This window comes from Contarinia nasturtii, unplaced genomic scaffold, assembly GCF_009176525.2.
Source record: "Contarinia nasturtii isolate CC-2019 unplaced genomic scaffold, AAFC_CNas_1.1 Cnas_scaffold_187, whole genome shotgun sequence".
NCBI classification, from domain to species: domain Eukaryota; kingdom Metazoa; phylum Arthropoda; class Insecta; order Diptera; family Cecidomyiidae; genus Contarinia; species Contarinia nasturtii.
Genome location: NW_022197544.1, coordinates 8,407,320 through 8,431,213, shown reverse-complemented (window position 1 = coordinate 8,431,213; position 23,894 = coordinate 8,407,320). Strand labels below are relative to the sequence as shown.

The 23,894-nt window shown below is 33.4% G+C and overlaps 7 protein-coding genes across 10 annotated transcripts in view; 3 read left to right on the top strand and 4 right to left on the bottom strand.

The window, feature by feature from the left end:
- LOC116352054 overlaps positions 1-23,894 on the top strand; it is a 587,314-nt gene that overhangs the window by 387,184 nt on the left and 176,236 nt on the right. The gene's annotated exons all lie outside the window — the stretch shown is intronic.
- LOC116352060 (protein Malvolio-like) lies at positions 1,008-5,118 on the top strand. 4 transcript variants are annotated; one of them, XM_031784322.1, is made up of 14 exons: positions 1,008-1,193; positions 1,532-1,688; positions 2,547-2,599; positions 2,659-2,839; positions 2,900-3,084; positions 3,148-3,312; positions 3,383-3,521; positions 3,587-3,677; positions 3,741-3,805; positions 3,880-4,038; positions 4,099-4,657; positions 4,720-4,811; positions 4,878-4,948; positions 5,014-5,118. In XM_031784322.1, the coding sequence occupies exons 3-14, from the start codon at positions 2,562-2,564 to the stop codon at positions 5,036-5,038; spliced, it is 1,770 nt and encodes a 589-aa protein (XP_031640182.1). In that variant the 5' UTR covers positions 1,008-1,193; positions 1,532-1,688; positions 2,547-2,561; the 3' UTR covers positions 5,039-5,118. The 4 variants fall into 4 exon arrangements, with proteins under 4 accessions (XP_031640182.1, XP_031640180.1, XP_031640181.1 ...); XM_031784320.1 differs by lacking the exon at positions 1,532-1,688; XM_031784321.1 differs by lacking the exon at positions 1,532-1,688 and having other exon boundaries at positions 2,532-2,599.
- On the bottom strand, positions 5,113-8,739 carry LOC116352071 (putative uncharacterized protein DDB_G0294196). Its single transcript, XM_031784339.1, has 10 exons — positions 8,275-8,739; positions 7,965-8,181; positions 7,808-7,898; positions 7,613-7,736; positions 7,018-7,071; positions 6,559-6,734; positions 6,370-6,485; positions 6,051-6,306; positions 5,557-5,621; positions 5,113-5,476 (listed from the first exon to the last, which is right to left on the bottom strand). Exons 1-10 carry the CDS (start codon positions 8,378-8,380, stop codon positions 5,380-5,382), a joined length of 1,302 nt encoding a protein of 433 aa, XP_031640199.1. The 5' UTR covers positions 8,381-8,739; the 3' UTR covers positions 5,113-5,379.
- On the top strand, positions 10,251-12,210 carry LOC116336815 (SET and MYND domain-containing protein DDB_G0273591-like). Its single transcript, XM_031760960.1, has 3 exons — positions 10,251-10,392; positions 10,453-11,814; positions 11,878-12,210. Exons 2-3 carry the CDS (start codon positions 10,459-10,461, stop codon positions 12,208-12,210), a joined length of 1,689 nt encoding a protein of 562 aa, XP_031616820.1. The 5' UTR covers positions 10,251-10,392; positions 10,453-10,458.
- LOC116352063 lies at positions 12,468-14,403 on the bottom strand. The gene is made up of 2 exons (XM_031784326.1): positions 13,937-14,403; positions 12,468-13,861 (listed from the first exon to the last, which is right to left on the bottom strand). The coding sequence occupies exons 1-2, from the start codon at positions 14,320-14,322 to the stop codon at positions 12,598-12,600; spliced, it is 1,650 nt and encodes a 549-aa protein (XP_031640186.1). The 5' UTR covers positions 14,323-14,403; the 3' UTR covers positions 12,468-12,597.
- On the bottom strand, positions 14,659-16,453 carry LOC116352064 (FAST kinase domain-containing protein 5, mitochondrial-like). The gene has a single exon (XM_031784328.1). The coding sequence runs from the start codon at positions 16,406-16,408 to the stop codon at positions 14,723-14,725; it is 1,686 nt and encodes a 561-aa protein (XP_031640188.1). The 5' UTR covers positions 16,409-16,453; the 3' UTR covers positions 14,659-14,722.
- Positions 18,417-20,415, bottom strand: LOC116336814. The gene is made up of 4 exons (XM_031760959.1): positions 20,135-20,415; positions 19,533-19,681; positions 18,560-19,398; positions 18,417-18,421 (listed from the first exon to the last, which is right to left on the bottom strand). Exons 1-4 carry the CDS (start codon positions 20,141-20,143, stop codon positions 18,417-18,419), a joined length of 1,002 nt encoding a protein of 333 aa, XP_031616819.1. The 5' UTR covers positions 20,144-20,415.

The window sequence follows — 23,894 nt, the reverse complement described above, 5'->3', positions numbered from 1 at the left end:
TATGTATGCCTTGAAAGGATGGTACTTTCCAGAAACATAATGGATTTAGTTATGGTAGCGCCCTTTCTTAGAAACGATACGAACTTTTCAGCCGAATAGTCAAGCGTCAAAAATGATTAGATTCTTTTCGAAAAAGTGGCGACGATGCATGGATCGTGAACAAAAATCCAAGCCATCAAAAACAAATCTGATGGACATGAACGAGGATTGTCTAGAGAACATTTTCTTGTATTTGAGTATCGGAGATCTTTTGAATATTGTTCGTGCATACAAGCAGCTGAAACCAGTCGCCGAATTAGCATTTTCACGAAATTTCGGACGCGAAAAATTAGTGGTTTGGGAAAACCCCGGCTTAATAATTCGGATTAATGAAACTGAAACAGTAGAATTTCCAAAACCGTATCGACTACTGCGCTATCTTGATTTTTTTTGAATACCGTGCGCTTGATTTGGGGGATCCCATGATCCAAATGGAAAAGATGGCAGTTGTAGAGAAGACAGTGGTGGTTCACTTCAAATTTTTCATGAAAAATCAAAACCAGCCTCCGAATTACCCAGCTTACTATTAGGACCGGAATAAATCACATGGTTGGAAGAACAAACCAACATTTGCGAGTCGATGAACTTGCGAACATCGATAATTTAAAAAATCGCCTCCATTGCGAACATTGATCGATATAAGAATTATATTTATAGGACGCAATGCAAAATAAACACTGTTATCGCAATTATTTCAAATGAAAGTTGTTTTTTTATTTATCTTTAGTATACACTATAATATTAACGGAACAAAGTTGATTCCATATCGCATGACTTCATATAGTCAGAATTTGCGTCTCTCCATAAACAATGTACGAATTTCTATTCTTTATCTTTTATATATTTAACGCTCATGCACTGACCAAGTGTGGGTTTGTTTATATCATAGTGTGGCTTTTTCGGTCCGTTTTACTCTCACATACAAACGATCTTTAGTCTACCCTTGTCGTCGGTGATTCACGCAAAAAAATTTGCATCCAGTCACATCGATACCATTGTCAAAACTAGTCAAAATGCATACGAGAGTAGCAAAGTAAAATGTTAAATAATTATTGAGAATATTGTTACAATTTTATTTAGTGAGATATTTCATCAAAGTTTGATTAGTGCAACATTTTAACAGCATCTGAATTGAGAAGGTCAATTTAATTCAGGTACAATGTAATTACCATTAAATTTGTTCAAAGTACAATAATAGTGATCAGTACAGATATCGAAAAACCAAACACTTTTTGCTATTACAATGTTTTCGTTTATTACATTCAACATTTAATTTTCAAACTTAAGACAGAAAAGATGAAATTTGATGTATTTGCATAAGTGATTTTTCGCAAATCCAAAGGAATTCGTTTAAAAAAAATTATTTCATATTCTATACAAAATTGAAAAGATCGTTCATATTAGCCAAAAACATCATTAAATTGCACATGAATCATGATAACCTGGATATGAAAATAAGAAATGTTGATTGACTCGCTTCATTTATTTGCAGAAAAAAGGGAAATCCCCGCTCACTTCACCATTGAGTCATATACATGCCAATAACTAACACCTAAAATATACGCCGTCTAAATTTCGATGACGAACAAAGTGTTGAATGAAAGAAAAACGAAGAATTATTTTCATGAAGAACGTCAAATTCTGGATTAGTAAAAACAGGAAACTTTTTTTATGCTAAATAACAGATTTTTTGAACCACTTTTGAGTGTGTGTCATTGTTGTTATACGAAAGATTATTAGCGCAAATCATCAACAAATTTGCAATATCATGCAAAAGAAACAACTTCTCGGAATAACTAAACATTAAACGTGCAGATTTTTATGAATTCTGTCTTTTTCATTTTGTAGCGAGAGTACGTTAGTTTATATCTGAAAATACTCTTACAGACGATAGCAACAATTCTATATAATTGTGACGAAAGTTATAATTGCTCTCACGTTGATTACTCTCACGTTGATTACTCTCACGGATTTACTTACGTTATAGTTTTGATCGAATCATTTCAGCTATTTCAATCAAAATCAATTATGTTTACTATTGAATTGTTTTAATAATTAAGCATATAGCTGAAGGCATCAAGAATGTTTTTTAAGTTCAAAAATATCGGTAATCATTCGGAAAATTTCTTTTATGCATATCAACCAAATTTTTTTTCCATTAAAATCAAAATTATGATAAAAAAAAGATTGTGTTTCCATCCAAAACTACTCGTTCGGTCTGATGTGCATGATTTAGTCTCAGCAAACTTGATATAAACTCCGGTAAAAATGCTATGCAAATACTAAGTCACTTTATGTAAAAGTAGATGATAACTGCGCTAATCGGCGGGACTCAAGTCCGAATACGTAAAAAATATTATCAGCATGTTTTTCGCTATTTTGTCGTTCAATTGAGTCACGAAAAATATCAATATTGACCAAAGGATTCCAAATTCCAAGACATACATAAAATGCCGTACTCTCTTTGTTCTCAAAAATATATAAATTTGTAGGATTGTTATTTCCAGTTATAATTTTACATCATGGTTGGAATTGGGGGCCGATCGAGTGCAGTTGTAAGGTATGAAAATTTGATAGAAAAAAAAATACGAACAATTCGCCAATTGCATTTGTTTACAGAATGGCAACAAATGATGCATCGGAGCCAGATAACAGCGATGATTTAACATCGATACCAATTGCAAGTAATAGCTCAAATGATACACCGAATCGACAAGCGCCAAACGAAAATACACCTCTTCTAAATTCAAATTTGGACACCTATTTTTCCGATGAGATGATTCACATCCCAGATAATGATGTGAGTTCTTCGAAAAGAAATAAAAAAAGACGTGATTTAATTGATTTCGACATTCAATAGGATGGATTTAGTTTTCGAAAATTATGTGCATTCACTGGGCCCGGTTTCTTAATGTCAATTGCCTATTTGGATCCGGGAAATGTTGAATCTGATCTCCAGTCTGGTGTTGCTGCCAGATATAAATTGCTTTGGGTTTTGATGTCATCAACGATTTTGGGTTTAATTGTGCAACGACTGGCAGCTCGGTAATTAAGTGTACAAACACACCTCGTCTCTGTTGGATCTCACGAAGTTTCTGTTTGAATTAGGTTGGGAGTAGTAACGGGTCTTCATTTGGCTGAAATGTGTTATAAACAATATAAAACGATTCCGCGCATTATTTTGTGGATCATGACCGAAATTGCAATAATCGGTTCGGATATGCAAGAAGTCATTGGAACGGCCATCGCTCTGTTCCTGCTGTCAAACAAAATGTATGTGCAAATGAAAGATGCTTATTTTGGGTTTTTTTTTTGTAAAAAATTGAAAAATATTCTCCAAAAGGATTCCATTGTGGGCCGGTGTTTTGATCACTATAATCGATACATTTTCATTTCTTATGCTGGACAAGTATGGACTTCGTAAACTTGAATTGTTATTCGGTTTTCTGATCACCGTGATGGCTGTCACTTTTGGCTATGAGGTACATCCTCTTTTTTTTTGGTTATTTTGGGTCGAATTTTTCATTCAAATCACTTTTTGATCTAGTATGTTGTGTCATCGCCAAGTGAAATTGAAGTTATTGAACAAATGTTTATTCCTTGGTGTACGAATTGTGGATCAAAGGAATTAATACAAGGTGAGAAATTCATTTATTTTATAAAATTAAATAATTATAATGCGTTTCATCGATTGTTCTCAGCTGTCGGGATTGTTGGTGCTGTAATTCAGCCGCACAATTTGTACTTGTATTCAGCTTTAGTTAAAGTAAATCACATCACATTTGATTACACATCGAAGCGAATATACTAACAAATTTCTATGTTTTATTTCATCTGCAGTCGCGTGATGTAAATCGAAAGGATGCGGCCAAAGTGCGAGATGCCAATATGTATTTTTTCATTGAAGCATGTATTGCATTGTTCATTTCGTTGATTATAAATGTTTTTGTGGTTGCAGTTTTCGCACATGGTCTTTATGAAAAGAAAAATGTCGATATTGTACGTTCGAGAAGGAATCCAATTTGGTAAAAAAAAATAATTACATCAAATTGTTTTCAGGTGGACATGTGCTATAATCATTCATCTACATTATACAAGGAAGCTCTGCAAGTATTTGGAAATAATACGAATGAGGTCCAAGTAGATCTGTATCAAAGTGGCATCTTTTTGGGTTGTGCATTTGGTGTGATGGCCATGTATATTTGGGCGGTCGGCATTTTGGCGGCGGGTCAAAGCTCCACGATGGCGGGCACTTATGCCGGCCAATTTGCGATGGAAGGTTTCTTGAATTTACAATGGCAACGCTGGAAGCGAGTTTTCTTCACACGATTTATTGCAATCGTACCAACATTCTGTGTTGCTTATTTCAGTAAAATCCAAGATTTGAACGGAATGAATGATATTCTTAATGTTGTCATGTCACTGCAATTACCATTTGCTCTCATTCCAACAATTGCATTCACTTCGAGCGCTGTAATCATGGGCGATTTTGTGAATGGCATTTGGAACATTATGGTTTCCTTTATTGTGTTCATTCTGGTCACGACAATAAACGTTACATTGGTAGTCGATCAAATTATTGACGCCGAACTCAATTGGGGATGGTTTACAATAGCTAGTAAGTGCTCTACAAGCTGAAGCTCAAACTGCATTTCCTAATTTCGTTTTCGCTCTCTTTAGTTATTTACAGCACTTTGTACATTTTGTTCAATATTTATTTGCTCATTCATATGGCTGCGCATATGGGAAATCAATGGCTGAATAGTTTAACAGTAAGCCACAGATTCTTTATTGTTCAAACCCATTTTAACTATGTTCACCTTTTTTCTCGTTCAAAGTTTGTGCAGAAATACATAATGCCAACGGAAAATACATTCGTGAATGAAATCGTATATAATCCCAACTCTGTGTAAATTGAATCACTAGTTTTCCTTCTAAACGCCCATTTTAACCTCTTTTTTTGCATGTACACAGGCTAGATGAAAGTCCAGATGACTAGTCTTGGATATGGAAAATGAATTTATACAAGATACATTTGAATTTTGATATTTTTTTAAATAAAATTTTATTCGAATTTGATTATCTACTTGTTTTCTATTGTGTGTGTTTATATGTGGATATACATAGTGTCTAAATAATTTTTTGTTCTGCTCTTATTTTTTTTCTGCTAATCGTATCCGTTATCTATATGCTTTAGCATCTTATGAAAATTACACCATTCCGCGTGAAATTCCGTTTGATTTTATTAGTGAAGAATGAAAGTAAATAGCTTACTGACATTTGAAATAGCATTTAATTTGAATAAACTAATGCTTTTTAAATGTCCATGACGGAATTCATCTAGTTGTAGGTATGACGCGGATAATGCATCGGCATCTGTGTCCGCTGTGATTGTGGCTGTTGTTGTTGATGTGAACCAGATGGCGGAGCACGATTTCTTCAAGATGAAAACAAATAAGTTATAATTAGTATTTGGTAAAGTTGTGTGAGATTGGATTCATTCCTTTTTTTACATACATTGTATTGTTTGTAGTCATGTATCCTTGTGTAATGCTTCCACTTGGTTTCATATTTTGAATTTGCTAAAATAAAATTGGAAATATGGTGTTAATTTTTTTCGTCTCTCAATAGCTCAATTGAATAGCGAATGAATTGATCAATATTTAATTGTACAATTTCAATGTGTAGATTTAAAAACAAGCATTCACAATGAGATACATCAATACAAAACATCAAATGATCAAGCGCATCGCTTGTGGTATCGGTGTACGTTCGGATCTTCGGCAGCGCAAGAAATGTTCCGAACGCACAACGACAGCACTAGCGATGCACATCAAATGATGCAAGCGTCAATTGTTGTACTGCTTTTTTTTTAATCTACACATCTGTGAATGCTTGTTTAAAAATGTCATTCACTTCAATATTTTCGGCTATGTGATATTGAATGAAGTTTATAATGAATGAATTGGTTCGTTGCCAATTTGGATATATGCATGAAATTTTTTTGTCACCTGTTGACTTTGCGGTGAAATGGTGAGCATACCAGATGACAACGACATTGGCATACGGTACATATTTTCGGCTATATGAGACGATTGTTGTACAGATGGTTGTTGCTGTTTCTCCAGATGATAATTACGTTCGTTGAGTTTTTCCAACGAAATTTGTTGAGCATGTGGCTTATGAGGCGGCGGCGGACCACCGTGGCTAGGCTGCTGCTGTTGTTGTTGTTGTTGCATCTTTTGTGATTGTGAATGTTGAGCAACACTAAAAACAAATGAAAGTTTGATTACACACCAACATTGGTGAGACAAAAAAAGTGGTATATACCTTTGCAATGGTTTTCCTTTATCATGCGATTGATTTGACGACTGCGATGTCGGCTGTTGACTCGATTGCTGTTGATGTTGCGACTGAGATTGTGCCTGAGGTTGTTGCTGTTGTGCCTAATTTGAAACCTATGTTTAGTACTGTGCGATCTCATGCGAGAAATGTACAAGAGACAAAGGAATGGTCTACCTGTTCCGATGATAAAGCTTGTGATTGGGCTTGTTGTTGCGATAATTCTTGATGATACGATGAAATCATTGGAATATTCAAATTCGGTGTATATGTTGGATACACAATCGATTGTCGTGTGTCTTGTGAATTGGACGGATAATATAGTGTTCCCGGTGGATTTTGGTACGTTGGCTCTGTAAAAATTGGCAAAATCATTAAATTCAATTCAAACAAATGAAGCATCTAAACAAACTCATTACAATGAAAAACCTAATTAATTCAACGATTGAACGAAAAGAATAATTCATTTGAGGATAGGATAAATAATAAGCAATTGTGGTAATAAAAAATGTGTGGTTGAGTGTGTGTGTGTGTGTGTGGGGGGGGGGGGGTGTATGTGCTTTTGTTCATGTTGATCACATATGTAAATAAAATAAAATAAAAATTCATTTAACAAAGTCTTGCAAAATAACTCACTATTCCATAAGACAGTACGAGCAATTTCACCACCTCGTCTGCCATCCTCATGTTCTGTGAAAATAAGGGTTTTTTGTTGTTGTGTTGTTGTTTTTTTTCCATTGTTTCATTCAACATCAGTTACAATATTTATTTTGATTTGATTACATTCGATTTTTTTTTAATTCCATGAATAAAATATTGTTTTTTTTTTGTTTTTTTGGATTCGATATTGTCAAAAAAAAAAACAATTTGTTTGAGCTGTTATAGGCATTGCTGAGGTGGGGACACTTTTTTTGTATGTGCCGTCGGGGATACTTCTCTTGTAGCGAACAAGAGCTCATTTTTGTTTTCAGACACGGTACTTGACAAATGATATGGAACAAGTGTCCTCGATTCTCCGGTGCCAATAACAGCTCTTCAAGAAATCAATTCAATTGGAAAAAGAATTCTGACTCACAAAAAAGCCGCAAACAATTAAAAAAATACGCAGTTCATATGAAATTAAAACGAATTCCCATGAGTGATTCGAAACCAAAATTGTTTTTTTGTTGTTGTTTTTGCGTTCGATTTAGAATATCATCCGAATGTATCTTGAACTGAAAATGAAACTTACTTTGAGGTTGCGGGTAGGGTGGATTGTTTGTTTTATAGTATTGTGGCGTTGGCGATGGGCTTCGACCTCGTTTATTCGGTGGTGTTGAAATGCCACCCATTGGTGGTGGACCACTTTGCAAATACTGTTCCACAGAGAAAAAAAAAATGATCGAATTAGAAAATGTTTACATAAATTATGAAAATATTTGCGTACTTTTTGCATAAGTTGTGGCGCACGCGGTGGTAAAAATATTTGTTGATGAGATCCTTGTTGCTGTACAATACTCTGTAATGCAAACATCTCACTGAAATTGAACAAAAACAAAATATTTAAAAAAATTTAAATCAAAATTAATTGGAGACCACAATACCTGTCCTTCTGCTGTTGTTGTTTCTTTCGATTTTCATCTTCGTTCAGTACTTTTTTCAGTCGCAGAAATAATTGTTGTTTCTCATTTCGCAGCTCTTTGAGTCGTGTGTTTAAAATTTGAATTTGTTCTTTTGTTTCACCCAGTGTCATTGCATCTTGTCGATCGCGTTCTTCTCGCTCTTTTCGTAATCGCTCCTCTTCCACTTCAGCTTCTTGTTCTATCAATAAATTTTCAACACAAAATGCATACCAATTAATTGGTGTCCGTGTGTGAGTGTGTATGTGTGTGTTTTTTCTCTTGTTTTAATTACCTTCTTTAATTTTTTGTCGTTCTCTCATCACATGCTCTTTGAGAGACTGCCACAGCAGTTCTTCTCGCTCTTTTTTAGCCGCCGGTTGCTCCGTAGCGGCTGGCATCTTCAAATACTTTTTGGCACTAATTATAAAAACGTCTAAAAACCTTTCGAAAAACAAATTTCGTATCAATCGGATCGTGTTATACCGATTGATGTGTTTGCGCGTATGTTGTTTCTTTGAAGTGACACTTGAAAAATGCTATCGCTGGAATCTTAATTTTCTCACTTTCTCGTTCAAATCAGAAACGAATATTAAATTCTAATAGTAATATATTGTTTTTTGTTTGCGAATTTGAATCGGGAGCGTCTCTATGTTAATCGCCAGTATTAAATAAAATGCCACACAATGATGAGTTTTTTTTTATTTAACAAATTCAGTTTCTGTCACTTCTACCACCACCACATCGTCGTTCTCGACTAAAATACACACATAAGGCCAACTAATGACATTTCGAATTTCGAACATTACCAACGCATCATTATGAGAAAAACGAAATCTGCAATAACGACTTTTTTACGTTCTGAATACTACATTATCGTTCGAATGAGTTGATTGGAATGTGACTTTTTTTGTATTTTTTTCTTCGAATAAAAAAAAATAAATGCTTGCATGTAATTGTTCAATTGAATGAATTAAAGAGTTGTAAACTTTCTTATGCTGTGTTTATTGAAAAACTTTTACTTTTAGGTATGATAGTTGGATAAAAGTTTTAAACCCTTTAAATGTTTGGCTTGAGATAAATGAATGCGGCAAATAAATTATAAACTCAAAATGGCATACGTCTAGATATACGTTTATTGGAAAACGTAACACTAATGATGAATTTAATGGATTCACGTTGTGATTTCAATTGATAAGTATACCGTATAATAACCAGTGTTTGGAGATATTCTGGATATATCGCTGAGCGCTCCAGCTAATACTGGTAATAACGGAAGTGGAAGCAATAAAGATAATAACGATGCATCATTTTGGTTTGACTGAATCATTGAGAAGGAAAAATAATTCTAAAATAACAATAGAGCCGAAAGCCTATAATTCAAAATAATTAGGAAAAAACAAGAAGTGATTTGAAAATTTGAAGCCCACATTTTATTTAAACGATTCCATTCATACAGTTTATTAATAGTTTTAAAAAAGAAAAAATGAAATGGTACAATAAAAATACTTGATGTATAAGTACAATTTATGCAATGTTTACGATTCTACGATAGAAACAAGTTTACTCGATCATGATCTTCATTGCGATGAAACAAAATATCCATTCTTCATTTTAATCTATCAATTTAAAACCAAGCTCTTGAATCGTTCCCACATTTTGGTTATACCACGATCGACCAGCATCAAATTTCAATTGGTATTCCGAACCTAAAGCGCAATCCGTTCTTAATTCGTGGCAAACTACTACTCTATTTAAATCTAATCCTATCTCATAATCAATTCCAGGTCTGACGATAGTAGGTTTGGTTAATTTGATCTTAGCCCCTATATGACCTGAATTTATTTTGCTGCCAATGTTTGCTGTATCGCTGTAAAGGGTATCCAATTTTTTACCTCCATTTTTTGCAGTGATTGTAACATTCACAGTACAGTTTTCCAATCTGTCGGCTTCACTTACTGACTTTACATCACAATACATGGGTACACAAATAAAATACCATAACACTAAGGCTTTATTCGTTCGAATTCTAAATGTTGTATTGTTTTCAGAATCCGTAAGATAGAAATGATAATCAATGTTCTTTATGAAACGGTTGCATTGAATCACATTCTCATCATTCTGTGGAATTGAAAGCAGTGTAACATTTCCAAGATACGTTTTGATAATATCTCTGGTCAATTCATTTTCTGGAACAGTTAACCAAATCGGACAAGTTTCAAAAACCAACATTTCTATATACGAAATTGCTTTGAATTTTAAACATTCCTTCAATCGTTTACGACCAAAATTCATAATGCTGTTTGGGAATTGCAATTTCATATATGAACGAATCTTTTCCTCACAATCATTCATCAAATCAATTCGATTATATTGAATTGCCACACCATATACAAAGCACACGTTTTCGATAGTGAGTATTTTCTGCAAAAACTGTTCACATCGTTTCATATTCTCGGCTTCTTCGTTACAGATATTCATGATGTCAACCACATTCTTCATGGTTAATATTATATTTACTGAATCAAACTCAGCGTTGGATGTGAGTCCCTGGTCGTTAGCTGACATTTTTCTCGCTAATAATTCTTTATTTCTCTCAAAATTGATAACTTTAATGAAAACAATTTATGGAAACATTTTTGTGGATTTACTTGCTCCCCATCCCGCTGTGTTCTTAGATGACATGTGTATTGAAACTGTTGCAACAGCCAAGCATAATTATCTTGGTATGAAATTTGAAGCAACGAAAAGCGATTTGGTGTCAACTGGCTTTCGTATCTCTGGCAATAATCACTTCAAAGTAAAGTATTGGCGTAGTGCAATGGAGTTTTACAACCAGAGTCTTCGTTTTGCTGTGAAGGGCACAGAAAATTTAAGTTTGGCATATGCAAATCGATCCTCATGTTTTTTGCATATGAAAAAATACAATGAATGTCTCAAAGATATCGAAATAGCAAGAGAAAACAATTACCCAAAACGGTCGATGAAAAAACTGGACGAACGTGAAATGTTGTGCCTTGAACAAATGAAAGAAGCCATCGAAAGTGAAGTAGAAATAGAGCCGATGTTAAGCTTTGATTCGAATGAAAATTTTCCATGTTTAGCGATTACGTTAGAAATTCAGACCAACAAAGAGTATGGTCGGCACATTGTGGCAAATCGTGACATTGATGTAGGTCAAACAGTCTTAATTGAAGAACCATATGTTGTAGTTTTCGACACAAATAATCGTACTTTATGTTTGACCTGTATGAAGGCCGTGAAAAACTTTATTCCATGCCCAACTTGCATCGATGCAATGTTTTGTGATGAAAATTGCATGCGAAATAATGATACACACAAAATTGCTTGTGGGTATGTATTCTATCGTGTACCATCAATTCAAATCTATATTCAATCGATTTTAGTGGCTTTAAATACATTCAATACAGTTGATCATTTAATGGAATTCGTTGAAAATCAATTGGCTACACCGAAATTCGATTTGCCCAAAAGTTTTCCAGATGATCTACAAACCAAGTATCTTGCCAAGTATGGTATGTTCCTGAAATTAACCGCAAATCCAAAGGAAGCAGATTGCGACGAGATACTCAACATATACTTGGCATTTAAATGTATTTCGATGATTCCGATAATCAAGGCGAGTTTTGATACAAAACGAAAAAAACGCTTCTTAATGCATTTAATTTTGCAGCACAGACTCATTTTGGGCAATGGTTTTGGCCATTCATTCCCAATCAATGCCGGCAACATTCAAGCATTATGCAATGTTATGTCACTGTTTAATCACTCGTGCGCACCGAATATTCTTCATTTATTCGTTGGAAATAAACAGGTTTGTACCACAATAAGACCGGTGAAAAAGGGAGAGCAACTCTTTGTCATGTATAAACCGCAGATATTGTTTCAATCAACCGAAATGCGTCAAGATTGTCTGAAAAAAACATTTCGTTTCATCTGCAAATGCAACAGATGTGCACCAAGCTTCCGGCCAATCAATCGTTTGACCAAACAAATTCAATTTGACTCGAATTTTTGTTACATTTATGCTAATCAATACAAAATATCAACTGCTTCCCGTGAACAGCTTGCAATTTTAAAAGAAAAATGTTGCGAATTCTTGAGAAAATACAGTCAATTGACCTGGTCAGGCGAAATTAGTTCCGTTACGTTGAATTTCATTAATTGCATTAAAAGCGAGTATCCAGAGTATAATAAAACAATTATTTGACGAATAAAATTTTATTTGGAAATTATCACCGATTTTTTTTATTTATTGATTTTTTTTTGAATTGAATGAGACACGCTGCTGTGGATCACTTTTAGTAAAGCTTTTGTTTTAACATCGACCAATGCGATTGCTAATTTTTCGCCAACCATCCGTTCTGATTTTAGCAAAAAGGTGACCATACCAAAATCTCAGAAACATCTTATTGAATGCAATATTTGAAAATTATTGAAAAATCAGGGGTATAAAAACTTCAAGACTAAATTTGGTTGAATATATTTTTGATAAAAAAATTTTGCTCTGCAAAATTATTATCATCATTTCTAAAATGAAAGATACGCTTTTATATTTACAAAATACACTCATAATAGACGAATTTACATTTGGTTACTATTTATTAACATTTTTTAATACAAAATGAACACCATGTTTGTAGAGTTCCCAAATCAAGTGTCTACGTTGTGCCGCTTCAGTTTTACATTCTTTCCATGTCAAACTCTTGATCACAATTGTTTTAAATCCATTCATTTCCAATTGATTCAATTTAAACTGCATAAGACCTGTATATTGATTGGTTTTGTGCACGAAATCCGATGGTATACATGGAAGAATGGCAATTCCCTCCAAGTCTGGATCATTTTTTATAATATTTGTCACATTCAAAATGTGCCCATCTGCATTTGGCTGAAGAATGTCTACCGTTTCCCGTGTTCTCTTATTGTAAATAAAAAACAGGTCATTGAATGGCACATATGGAATTGCTCGTGTCATTATATGATAAAAACCATTCGCTTTCAGTACATCACTTACGTCATCAACTAAATTCGATTTCTCTCCGATCAACATTGATTCACATTCTTTTTTCATCAAATCAGCACACACATTCTCTGATAATTTATGGCCATTGTATGTTGTTGCCAAATTAATTTTGGCATAAGAATCAATTACAAGAAGACTCTTTTCAATGTTATCAATGGGCCGCCTCAGTGCCCAATCAATCAGTTTGGCATCGGCAACGCCAAAAATGGCCAAATACGTAATACAATTTATAACCGAATCAGGGAAGTTAGTATCAAGTGAATTTAATAAATATTTTTGTACAAGATTACAAAATTCCAGTTCAATACCATTTTTTCTTCGATAATTGCAGGTTGATATCGATAGTAGCACACGTTCAACATCTTTAATTCGTAATTCATTCATGTTATTTGAAAATCGTCGAATCACTCTTTCGATGATAATTGGGTTAAAAATCTGCTGTCGGACGCCCAATTGAATGACATGTGCGCCAGTTTGATAACCAGCTTCATCAATGTATCGTATGAGTTTGTTTTGCAGAGCTTCCAATTCACTGATATGATCATAACACGAAAATCGTCGCAAGAATTTTATGATTCCACTCACCGCAATGCAATCATATTTCTTTAAGTCACTCTTCATCAATAGTGAGTAAAGAGATTTCATTAAATTTGTATCATCCACTTTACAATCGCATCTGAATAGGGTTGAACATTGCATTGAAACTTCGTCAAAAGTTAATTGATAAATATTGTTTTTTAAATACTTGACGATAATATCAGTTTCAACGGCACTCAATTGCAATTTCATATGTCCGATATAAAACAGGATTTGTAATGCCGGTCCATTCTCCATACTATGAAATTCGGAAAGAAAATCTCTAACAGTTGCTTCAAAAAATGAAAATATTTTGCGATGTTCAGCAAAGTACCATGTATCTAAAGCAAACAATTGCTCATTGATGGGCCATGTTTTGAAATTGTCCGCACAACGTTTATTCAGCGGGGTCAACAATTCATCTATAATCTTTGGATCATTCCGATGTCCAAGGTTGATTTTTCGCTCAGCTGTTACTAAATCCGATATTATTTTATTTTCATCTCGAAATTCCTTTGGCGAAATGATATACTCTTTAAACTTGTACGGATCGAATAGTGTACAACCTTTTGTTTGTTGTAACACTTTTCTTGCATATTTAACATACTTGTTCTTTTTCTGTTCGTTAAATTTAAAACTATATGATCGAAATATATGAAATTTATCACAGTCAATGAGGCAAAGACGTGAATGGTAACACAATCTTGTAAACAATGTCATTTTTCAAGAATAATGCTTAAAATTTCAAATTATGAACTATGTTAATTCAGTTGAGTTTAGGTTATGCTCTATTTGAAGCGACGAACTGTCACCACACTACAAATCATTAACGAACTGTCACTTTTATTCAGCGATGCGAACCAGTTTGACATTTCTCATACAAATCGATTTTTTTTGAACGAAGAAATACCACAATATAAAAAAAATATAATTTATACCCACATATTCAGTGTACAAAATAAATATATTTCATTACAAAAATTAACGTTGAATCTGAAATTTAAAAAAATTATTGCGATTTTCCAATCAAAAAGTTTATTTTTCAGAATTTATAATTTTTCGTCTTAGAATAACCGAATTTGGTTATTGTTTATTTTTTTTTTAAATTTGATTACAAAATCTACAACTTAAATAGAAACACATCATTTTTACATAGTTCCATAGCCAAGTATCTACGTTTTGCCGCTTCAGTGTTATATTTTTTCCACGTTGAACTCCTGATCGCAATTGTTTTAAAGCCATTCATTTCCAATTGATTCAATTTAAACTGCATAAGCCCTTTATATCGATAGGCATTATAAACGGAATCAATGTTCTTACATGGTACTATTGCAATTCCCTCCAAGTCTGGATTATTCTTAATAATATTTGTCACATTCAAAATGTGCCCATCTGCATTCGGCTGAAGAATGTTTACCGTGTCCCGTGTTCGTTTATTGTAAATAAAAAACAGGTCATTGAATGGCACATATGGAATTGCTCGTGTCAATATATGATAAATATCATGTGCTTTCAATACATCACTTACTTCATAAACTAAATTCGATTTCTTTCCGGCCGTTGTTGATTCAGATGCTTTTTTCATCAAATCAGCACACACATTCTCCGATAATTTATGGCCATTGTATGTTGTTGCCAAATTAATTTTGGCATAAGAATCAATTACAAGAAGACTCTTTTCAATGTTATCAATGGGCCGCCTCAGTGCCCAATCGATCAGTTTGGCATCGGCAACGCCAAAAATGGCCAAATACGTAATACAATTTATCACCGAATCAGGGAAGTTAGTATCAAGTGAATTTAATAAATATTTTTGTACAAGATTACAAAATTCCAGTTCAATACCATTTTCGCTTCGATAATTTCGGGTTGAAATCGATAGTAGCACACGTTCAACATCTTTATTTCGTAATTCATTCATGTTCTTTGAAAATCGTTGAATTACTGTTTCGATTATATCTGTGTCAAAAGCTCCCTGTTTGACACCCATTTGAATGATATGTGTGCCAGTTTGATGGCCAGCCGCATCAACGTATGATGTGAGTTTGTTTTGAAGAGCTTCCAATTCACTTATATGATCAAGAGACGAAAATCGTCGCACGAATTTTATGATTCCACTCACCGCAATGCTATCATACCTTTGTAAGTCACTCGTCAGCAATAGTGTGTAAAGAGATTTTATTAAATTTGTATCATCCACTTTACAATCGCATTTAATTAGGGTTGAACATTGCATTGAAACTTCGTCAAACGTTATTTGATCAATATTATTTTTTAAATGATTTACGATACTATCAGCTTCAACGGCACTCAATTGCAATTTCATTTGTCCGACATAATACAGGATTTGTAATGCCGGTCCATTCTCCAGACTATGAAATTCGGAGAGAAAATCTCTAACCGTTGCTTCAAAAAATTGGAAATTACTGCGATGTTTAACAAAGTACCATACATCTAAAGCAAACAACTGCTCATTGATGGGCCATGTTTTGTAATTGTCTGCACAACGGTTATCCAACAATTTATGTGTATTCTTTGAACAATTCTTCCGCGCAGCTAATACTAATTCGTATATGATTTGATTTTCGGCTCGGAATTCCTTCGGTGAAATAATATACTGTGAAAACTTCGATGCATTAAATAACACACAACCTTTTGTTTGTTGTAACACTTTTCTTGCATACTTAATATACTTGTTCTGCTTCTGTTCGTTAAATTTTGAACAATATGTTCGAAATATACGAAATTTATTACAGTCAATGAGGCAAAGCCGTGAATAGCAACACAATCTTGTAAACAATGTCATTTTTCCAATAATAATTTTGAAAATTTCAATTTATGCACTATGTTAATTCAGTTGAATTTAGGTTATGAATATTTATAGCGACGAACTGTCACAAAACCAAAAATCATTAACGAACTGTCACTTCTATTGCATTGACATTTCAAAAAGCGGTATATTTAAACATTGAATATTGTGGATCAGACAGATGTCAATCGTAATAAAGCACTTTCTGAATTTATTCTTATTTCTAGTGGTACCATAATGTCCGAGGACAAAAGGTAACCAAGAAAATTTGTTTAGCATTGTCTTGAAGTGAAAAATGTCATTTATTCGTTATGTTTATGTGTAGACTTATTGCGGTGTCTGTTGATGATATTGTTGATTTTTGGTAACACCAAAACTACGTTGAGAGACAGTCAATTCATTAACCTTTCCTCTTAAAATCCGATAGTTAAATTCCTTCAGATTTAATTTATTGGGGCCAGTTTATGGTTGACAACATTTTTTTTTTTTTTTTTTTTTTTTAAGCACAATTAATAACATAGACTCGATTTGTCTCGCAAAAATATTGGTGATTTCGTTGCAGTTGGACAATGTATATTGTATATTCAACTTTACGAGAATTAAAGAGTGTGATGATGACGCAATGAAATACTGATACAGAAAATGTAAAAAAACAAAAGAGTATTGAGATCAAAATTTGGATTCATTATCTGCATTGATAAAAAATATCAATAACCCTGAATTGTAGCTGTTATTGGGTACAGATTGGATCTGTATGTATGAAAAATGTTGCTTCACGATAAATAAATATTTTCTATGTAAAAATGTAATGAAAATTACAAATAATCAATTTACACCAAGTTTTCAATATTTGTATTTTATTAAATTGTATTCCAGAAAACCGAAAACGTCATATTGAATATATGATACGTGATATTCATTATATCTTGATAGAGCTTATTTCGATCAAAATCCAGCCCCTAGATATGGATGTTTCACACCTTAATTCTCTCTTTTCGGTTCTTTTTTTTCTTTTTCAACGAAAATGAAATTGTGTTTTTTTTTTAAAGTCAAATAAAGTTTGGTCCCGTTTTTCATAGAAAAGGTTAAGACGGTTTGATAAAACCCATAGATTTCCATTTCGATCAACCAGACAACAGAGTTGGAATCCATATCAACAATTCCTTGCGTATTCCACTTATATGGTTTATCTGTATTCCAACAATAAATGGCGTCCTTTTGAATTTGAGTGTAAATCAAAATATTCGATTTTTCGCCTGAAAATTCAGCTGTTGATTGTCCATTGGCCCCTCGGTCTCCGACAAATGCATAATCATGAAAATATTCGTCACTTAACGCACGCGTCTTATTCTGTAATAAACTACTTTTATTGTTTTCACTCCATTTCAGCGCCTGTCGATATCTGGCTGAGCTGATTCATTTGGCTGAAAATATCTCAATATAATGTCTGATTACAATCGTTCGCGATCGTGCGTCTAGCAAATAGGGCCTATTAGATTAGAATAATAGTAAAAAAAATTGAAATTCATAATCTGACTACAAAACGAACTAAATGTGATTAATTTCCAGTAAATGCGGGTCGTAAATTTGAATAAATCATTCGAATAAAGAATGAATATAAAGAACCAAAAAATAAAAATGGTAGTAACAGTTAACACACCTTCGATCGAATATATCCTCGGGCTGGTGAATCTGCCGCAATGAAACGATCACCGACAAATATGAACGTTTGCTTACCATCGATGAGCTTGGTTGCATATGCACTAGGGGAGAGAAACCAATGCTAGTTTTTCTAGTTTATAGCTAATTTACTAGTTTATTGCTTGAATAATCTAATAATGCTAATATTCCTTTATGAAATTGCTAGTTTTCTAGTTTTTTGTTCTGTCAAATGACAATCAAATGATTGTACTGACACAAAGAAGTATTTTGACGTTTAGTTGTTCAGACATATTTTTATGTGTTTTGAATAATTATACACTTATAATAGTAAAAATTAGTTTAATTATTCTTTTTTAACACAAAATCGTGCAAAAATACTTGTATCTTTCAATAGTCGACTTGTAAAATTGATTTATTTGCTAATTTTTCTAGTTTTTGCTAGTTTTTTTCTAATTTTCCTAGTTTTTACTTGAAACAAAAAAAAACTAGCTAATGGTTTCCGTCCCCTAGCATATGCATCAAGTGCTCTATTCGTGTCAATGTACTGGAGAAATGCTTGCAAAGCGTATTCATACTGTGTGTATGCTATGAACTTTTCTTCAAAATGACGCAAAATATGATCAGCATATGATTTATGGTCTTCGGCTCGTGGACCAGGCTGCTCATCAAATGACTCACGATGTGGACGCATCTTTTCATCGATTTCAATTGTCAACTTTTTGCGCCATTTGTTCCGTCGCGATGAATTTATCATATCTTGGTATTGGCCCGATGTCAATCGAATGATTGTTTCAGTGCGATTATTTCGATCGTTGAAATTGTTAATGCGCACACCACCAATGACCAAACGTAGTCCAGGATCGAGACCATACACTTGTTGGCTTTTCAGAAGCATCTCTTGTGTCTCTTTCATACGCTCTTCATCGTCTTTTTCAATGATGAATTTTGTTCGTTCCATCAAAAATGACATACCGACACCATCTGTTTGAATGGAGTTGTCGAATTTTATTGTTGCATGGCCATCATTTTTGTTTCTCGGTTCTCTTTCGATGCTATCGATGTCGAAATACAGACGCCATAATACATCCCATTCTTTACTTTTGATGTCTTCCTCCTGTTTTGGGCCGCCGTTTTTATTGCGAAATAATCGATGTGGACATTCTATCTGTCTCAACATGCGATAAAACACTCTACGATCAATTCGAATGTAATGTCTTTCGAACGATGACGTTGGTACCACGGTGAAATTTCTGTATTCACGAAGCTCGGTTCGTTCACCTCGCTTCAATGCGGCTTTTCGTTCACGTTCATGATTGCGAATGTACCTATTTTTGTATATTTTCCAAAAAATAAATTGATAAAATTACTCGTGTGATATTTGTAGAATTTTCAAAATGGAAAAAAATCGCATAAAAAATACAATCGTTTGATTCACAATAATAAATGAACGAAAACTCACTGTTGCAAATTCAGGAATATTGGTATGTATTTGAACCAATTGCTTTCCATAGCAAAAAAGTACCCTTTCCCATCGTCGAATCGGATTGGCTTTAATGTATTTTCCAGTTCCCACATCAAATTCAGGTCTGGCACACAGTTGGAGTTTCGCTTGAATAAGAAATCCATGGTGTCATCAATTTTTCACTATTTGATATTTCACATTTAAATGATTTCACAATATTATCGGTGAAATGTTGTTTTCGTGACATTTTTAACTCAAAGCAAAACAATCCCGACCAAATCCAAAACAAGACTAATGTTATGTTAAACAATTTCACGCAATTTATGTCTTAAGTTGACCTCTGCATTGAACCTTCATAGAAACTAAATTTCACTTCTATTTTCCATCTAATATCATGCAATTTAGGTGTTATGTTTCCTTGTGTATTGATCCTTCATAGAACTAGACCGAGTGTCGTTTTTAATTTGGACTGAATTGTGATTAGTAATGTGTCACTCAGTCTAAGACTATATGTCGTATTTTATTTAGACCTTTTGTCTTTTATAAAACGCAATACAGTCCTAGACCAAATGATCCTTTTTATTTAGACCAAATAGTACCTTTTTCATAGACTTATTGTCGCTTTATATAATGTAATATAACGTTAGACTATATGACGTTAGACTCTTTGACATGTAGCCCACACAAAAGCGGTTGTGACATGGAATGTTGATATTGATGCAAACCGACCCAAAATTCTATTGAAAACCATTCGCTAATCAATTCTTTACTTTGTTTTCACTAGCTATAAAACATTTTATCAGAAATCTAATAAATTGCACAGAAGCGATGGAAAAAAGGATTCTATTGAGAATTATATTCAAATAAACAAACTAATCGAAATTCCAACAGAAACAAAATTTAGTTTTTTCGACAACGGTGCACGTGATTTACACAATAAATATAAGACCGTGAAAGGTAATGTTTGCAATCGAATGACAATGACAAGCATTTGAAGTTTCATGTAAATGTCAATACAATATGAAACAGTGTTCCAAAGGAAGATTCATTTTGAGATATTTTTTTACAAACAACAAAAAAGTGTTTATTGAACTCAAGTTAAAAAATATAAAATGATCCCATTGGATTACTTTTTAGTCCTTTTGGATTAATCGTAGCTGAAAATCCCAAAATACTAAATATTAATACCACCGATATAAGAGTGCAGCAGTGATATTTCATCAGTTGAAGATCGTGGTCTTAGGTTTGAATCCATTTCTTTTTAAACTGAACTACTTTTTGCTTTGCACGATTAATCACTTCATGCTTAATAGACTGGCAAGATTAGAAGTGGCCGCCCTTTTTGGATTGATTATAGGTACTCCAGCCTGTAAACCATTATATCAATATGCATCAGCCTCTATTGCGTTCGGAATCTCTGCTTGTTGTACATTGCTTGGTTTAATTTGTGTTTATTTCTTCATAAATGAAAGCATTAAAAATGAAACCGAGGAACTGGGCTTTATGGTAAGCAAACACCTATATTTTACACAACTCCAATTTTAAAGCAAAACTATTTTCTTCTTGAAATCAAGGCGAAACACAGAGCACTTTTTAAATGGAAACATGTGATGGATTTAGTCGATACTTGTCTTAAGCGACGCGAACATAATGGTCGAATTCATATTTGGCTCGTAATATTTACATTAATTTTGCGTAATTTTGTTCAGGGTAAGATTAATAAAAGTTCAAATGTTATCGATGTGATCAGCATGAGTTTTTTTTAGAGGGTTCTGAATCAATAAAATTTCTATTTATGCGAGACCGATTCAAATGGATGATCACGGATTATGCATTCTATTCATCTTTTAATATGGTTTGTCAAGTAATCGGAAAACTTATTGGATCCTATGTATCGGCTTAGCCAATCATTCGAGCCAATCATATACAAGTAAGTGAATTCAGTGAATGAAATTGGTTTTATTATAGTTTCGATGATGGTGCCGCTCAAGGTTGTATCAGTGCCAATGACTTGGGCATCGTCTGAAATCGGAAAAGTATTTTCTGCATATGCATCATACGCTGCATTGGCTATAACATGCTCAGCGCCCGTGTACACATTTATCCAGTGTTTTTTTGAATATCACCTTGAGATAATGTTGTTATTGAGTTTGACCTTTTTGCCAAACCCGGTCGCAACTGATTGATAATGTTATTTTATTAATAATAATACGCGTCCAAAAATTTTTTTTTCTTAAGTCATTGATTATCTCAAATACTGTCGCAATTGATAAGCAAAATTCCCTGCCAATGTACTTGGAAGTAATGCTTGATGTATCGATGCATAGACAAGTGGAATTTAAAAAGTATTTACAACCCCCAGTGGTCCGCTGACAAACTTACCAATTTTAATCAAAATCGTATGATTTGAACTTGAGCCATATCAAAATTTGTCTAAAAATTCATGAAAATACATAGAAAATCGGTGGTTTGTTGTACTAAAGCTGCTCTTCACAAGGTCAATCGAATATTCTTGCTATGTTTTTTGGAAAGATCATCTCAGTTCAACTGAGCGACTTTATACTTGTATTAGTATACTCATAGAGGACGATTACACGGACACAGGATAAATCGCAGTGTAATGTTTATACTGTGTCCGTGCAATCGTCCACTATGAGTATAATAATACAAGTATAAATCTATTGTTATACTGTATGAGTATAAAATTTGGCATTTTTATACTAAAACGACTGACAGTGTGATTTTCTCAGAATTGAGGAACGTCATGTAAACTGAATAAGCTTCCAATCTTTTGGACAGTGCACTCAAAGTTATCTTCAAATTTCCATACAAATTCTCAGGAAAAACGTCATTGCCAAGAAATTCTACGAATTTTCCAAAAATAAAAATATTGTTTTTGCAGATTGCGCTCAGGAATCCAAAAAAATAAGCTTAAACTATATGGCTGATACCCCTTATCTATTACTTGAACACGGGCTGTGCATTTCACCAAATCTTCAGGACAATTCAAAAATTATAAAATTGAGAATGAAGAAAATTATAATTTTAAACGTTTTTCTGATCGCCTTATTGAGTACGTAACAAATAATCAATAAACCAATATTATATTTCATTCGATTTTTCTTCAAATCTTTATTGTATTACAGTTTCGACTTTCGGGGAAATAGAACATAAAATCAACAAGAAATATCGTCTCATAACGTTGAAAAAGGTAAATGTGGTATGAAGTGTCTTTTATAGAATTGATAACGAAACTTGTTTGATTTCTATTTGAAATTTGCAGGTGGATTGGTTCGAAGCTTTGGGATGAATTTGGCAAGTATATCATCAAAAGCTGAAAATGATCGAATTATACAACAAATTAATGACGAAAGTAATACCAAATACACGTTCAACCCAAATAATAATTCATGGTACCACACGTGTGGCTACGTACTCAAAATTTCGTGACATAGTTTTTTTTCTTTATCAATGCCCCTGACCAAAATATGTGTAATTTACGGGAAAAAATGTTGTATACAGTAAAGTACACATCTTGGTTAGAGGCATTGATAAAGAAAAAAACTATGTCACGAAATTTTGAGCATGTAGCCTCTGATGTTTGGGGGTAATTCCAATGTTTTTTTTGGTGGAACAGGTCATGTGAGGATGGATCACGAAGAGAGTCGCTTTTGGACATCGGGAGCAAAATTGGGTAACACATATACATGGATGAGCAATGGTAAAGTGGTCAACTTTACTGATTGGGCACCGGGCCAACCAGACAACTGGTTGCGGAATGAGAATTGTATTCATATTCGAAACAAACGGCAAACAGAAGAAATTGCACAAAAATGGAATGATTTTGATTGTAACAACAAACTGCATTTTATTTGTGAACAAGATTTATTTGAATAAGAATACTGTACGATTTAAAAGAAATGAGGCGAATAAAACCTATCGCAAAACGGAATTGCTTTTTCATTTTGGACAGATAAATTGTGTATCCATATCTAATTCGTTAATATTTCTACTTGTATGGAATAATTTCGTATCCGTCATCTAGTTCAATAAAAACAGATAAAACTATTATATCAGTAAAAAAAAAATGTCGAATACTTTTGTGTTTTTGTAAATATATTCGCAGATGATGGATATGAAATTATTCAGACTTTTTCACGGATACGAATACCACTATATAAATAGCTATATGAATAAATTGGCCATCCACGAGAGTAATCACAACATTGTAAATAATTCGTTGAAAAATAAATTTGCAATTTAAAAGTTTTAATTTCTCATAACAATCTTTTATATATCGCATCAAAATGATGTGTAAAATTTTCCTCCTTGCTTACTGTTTTTTTAAATGCTCCAGTA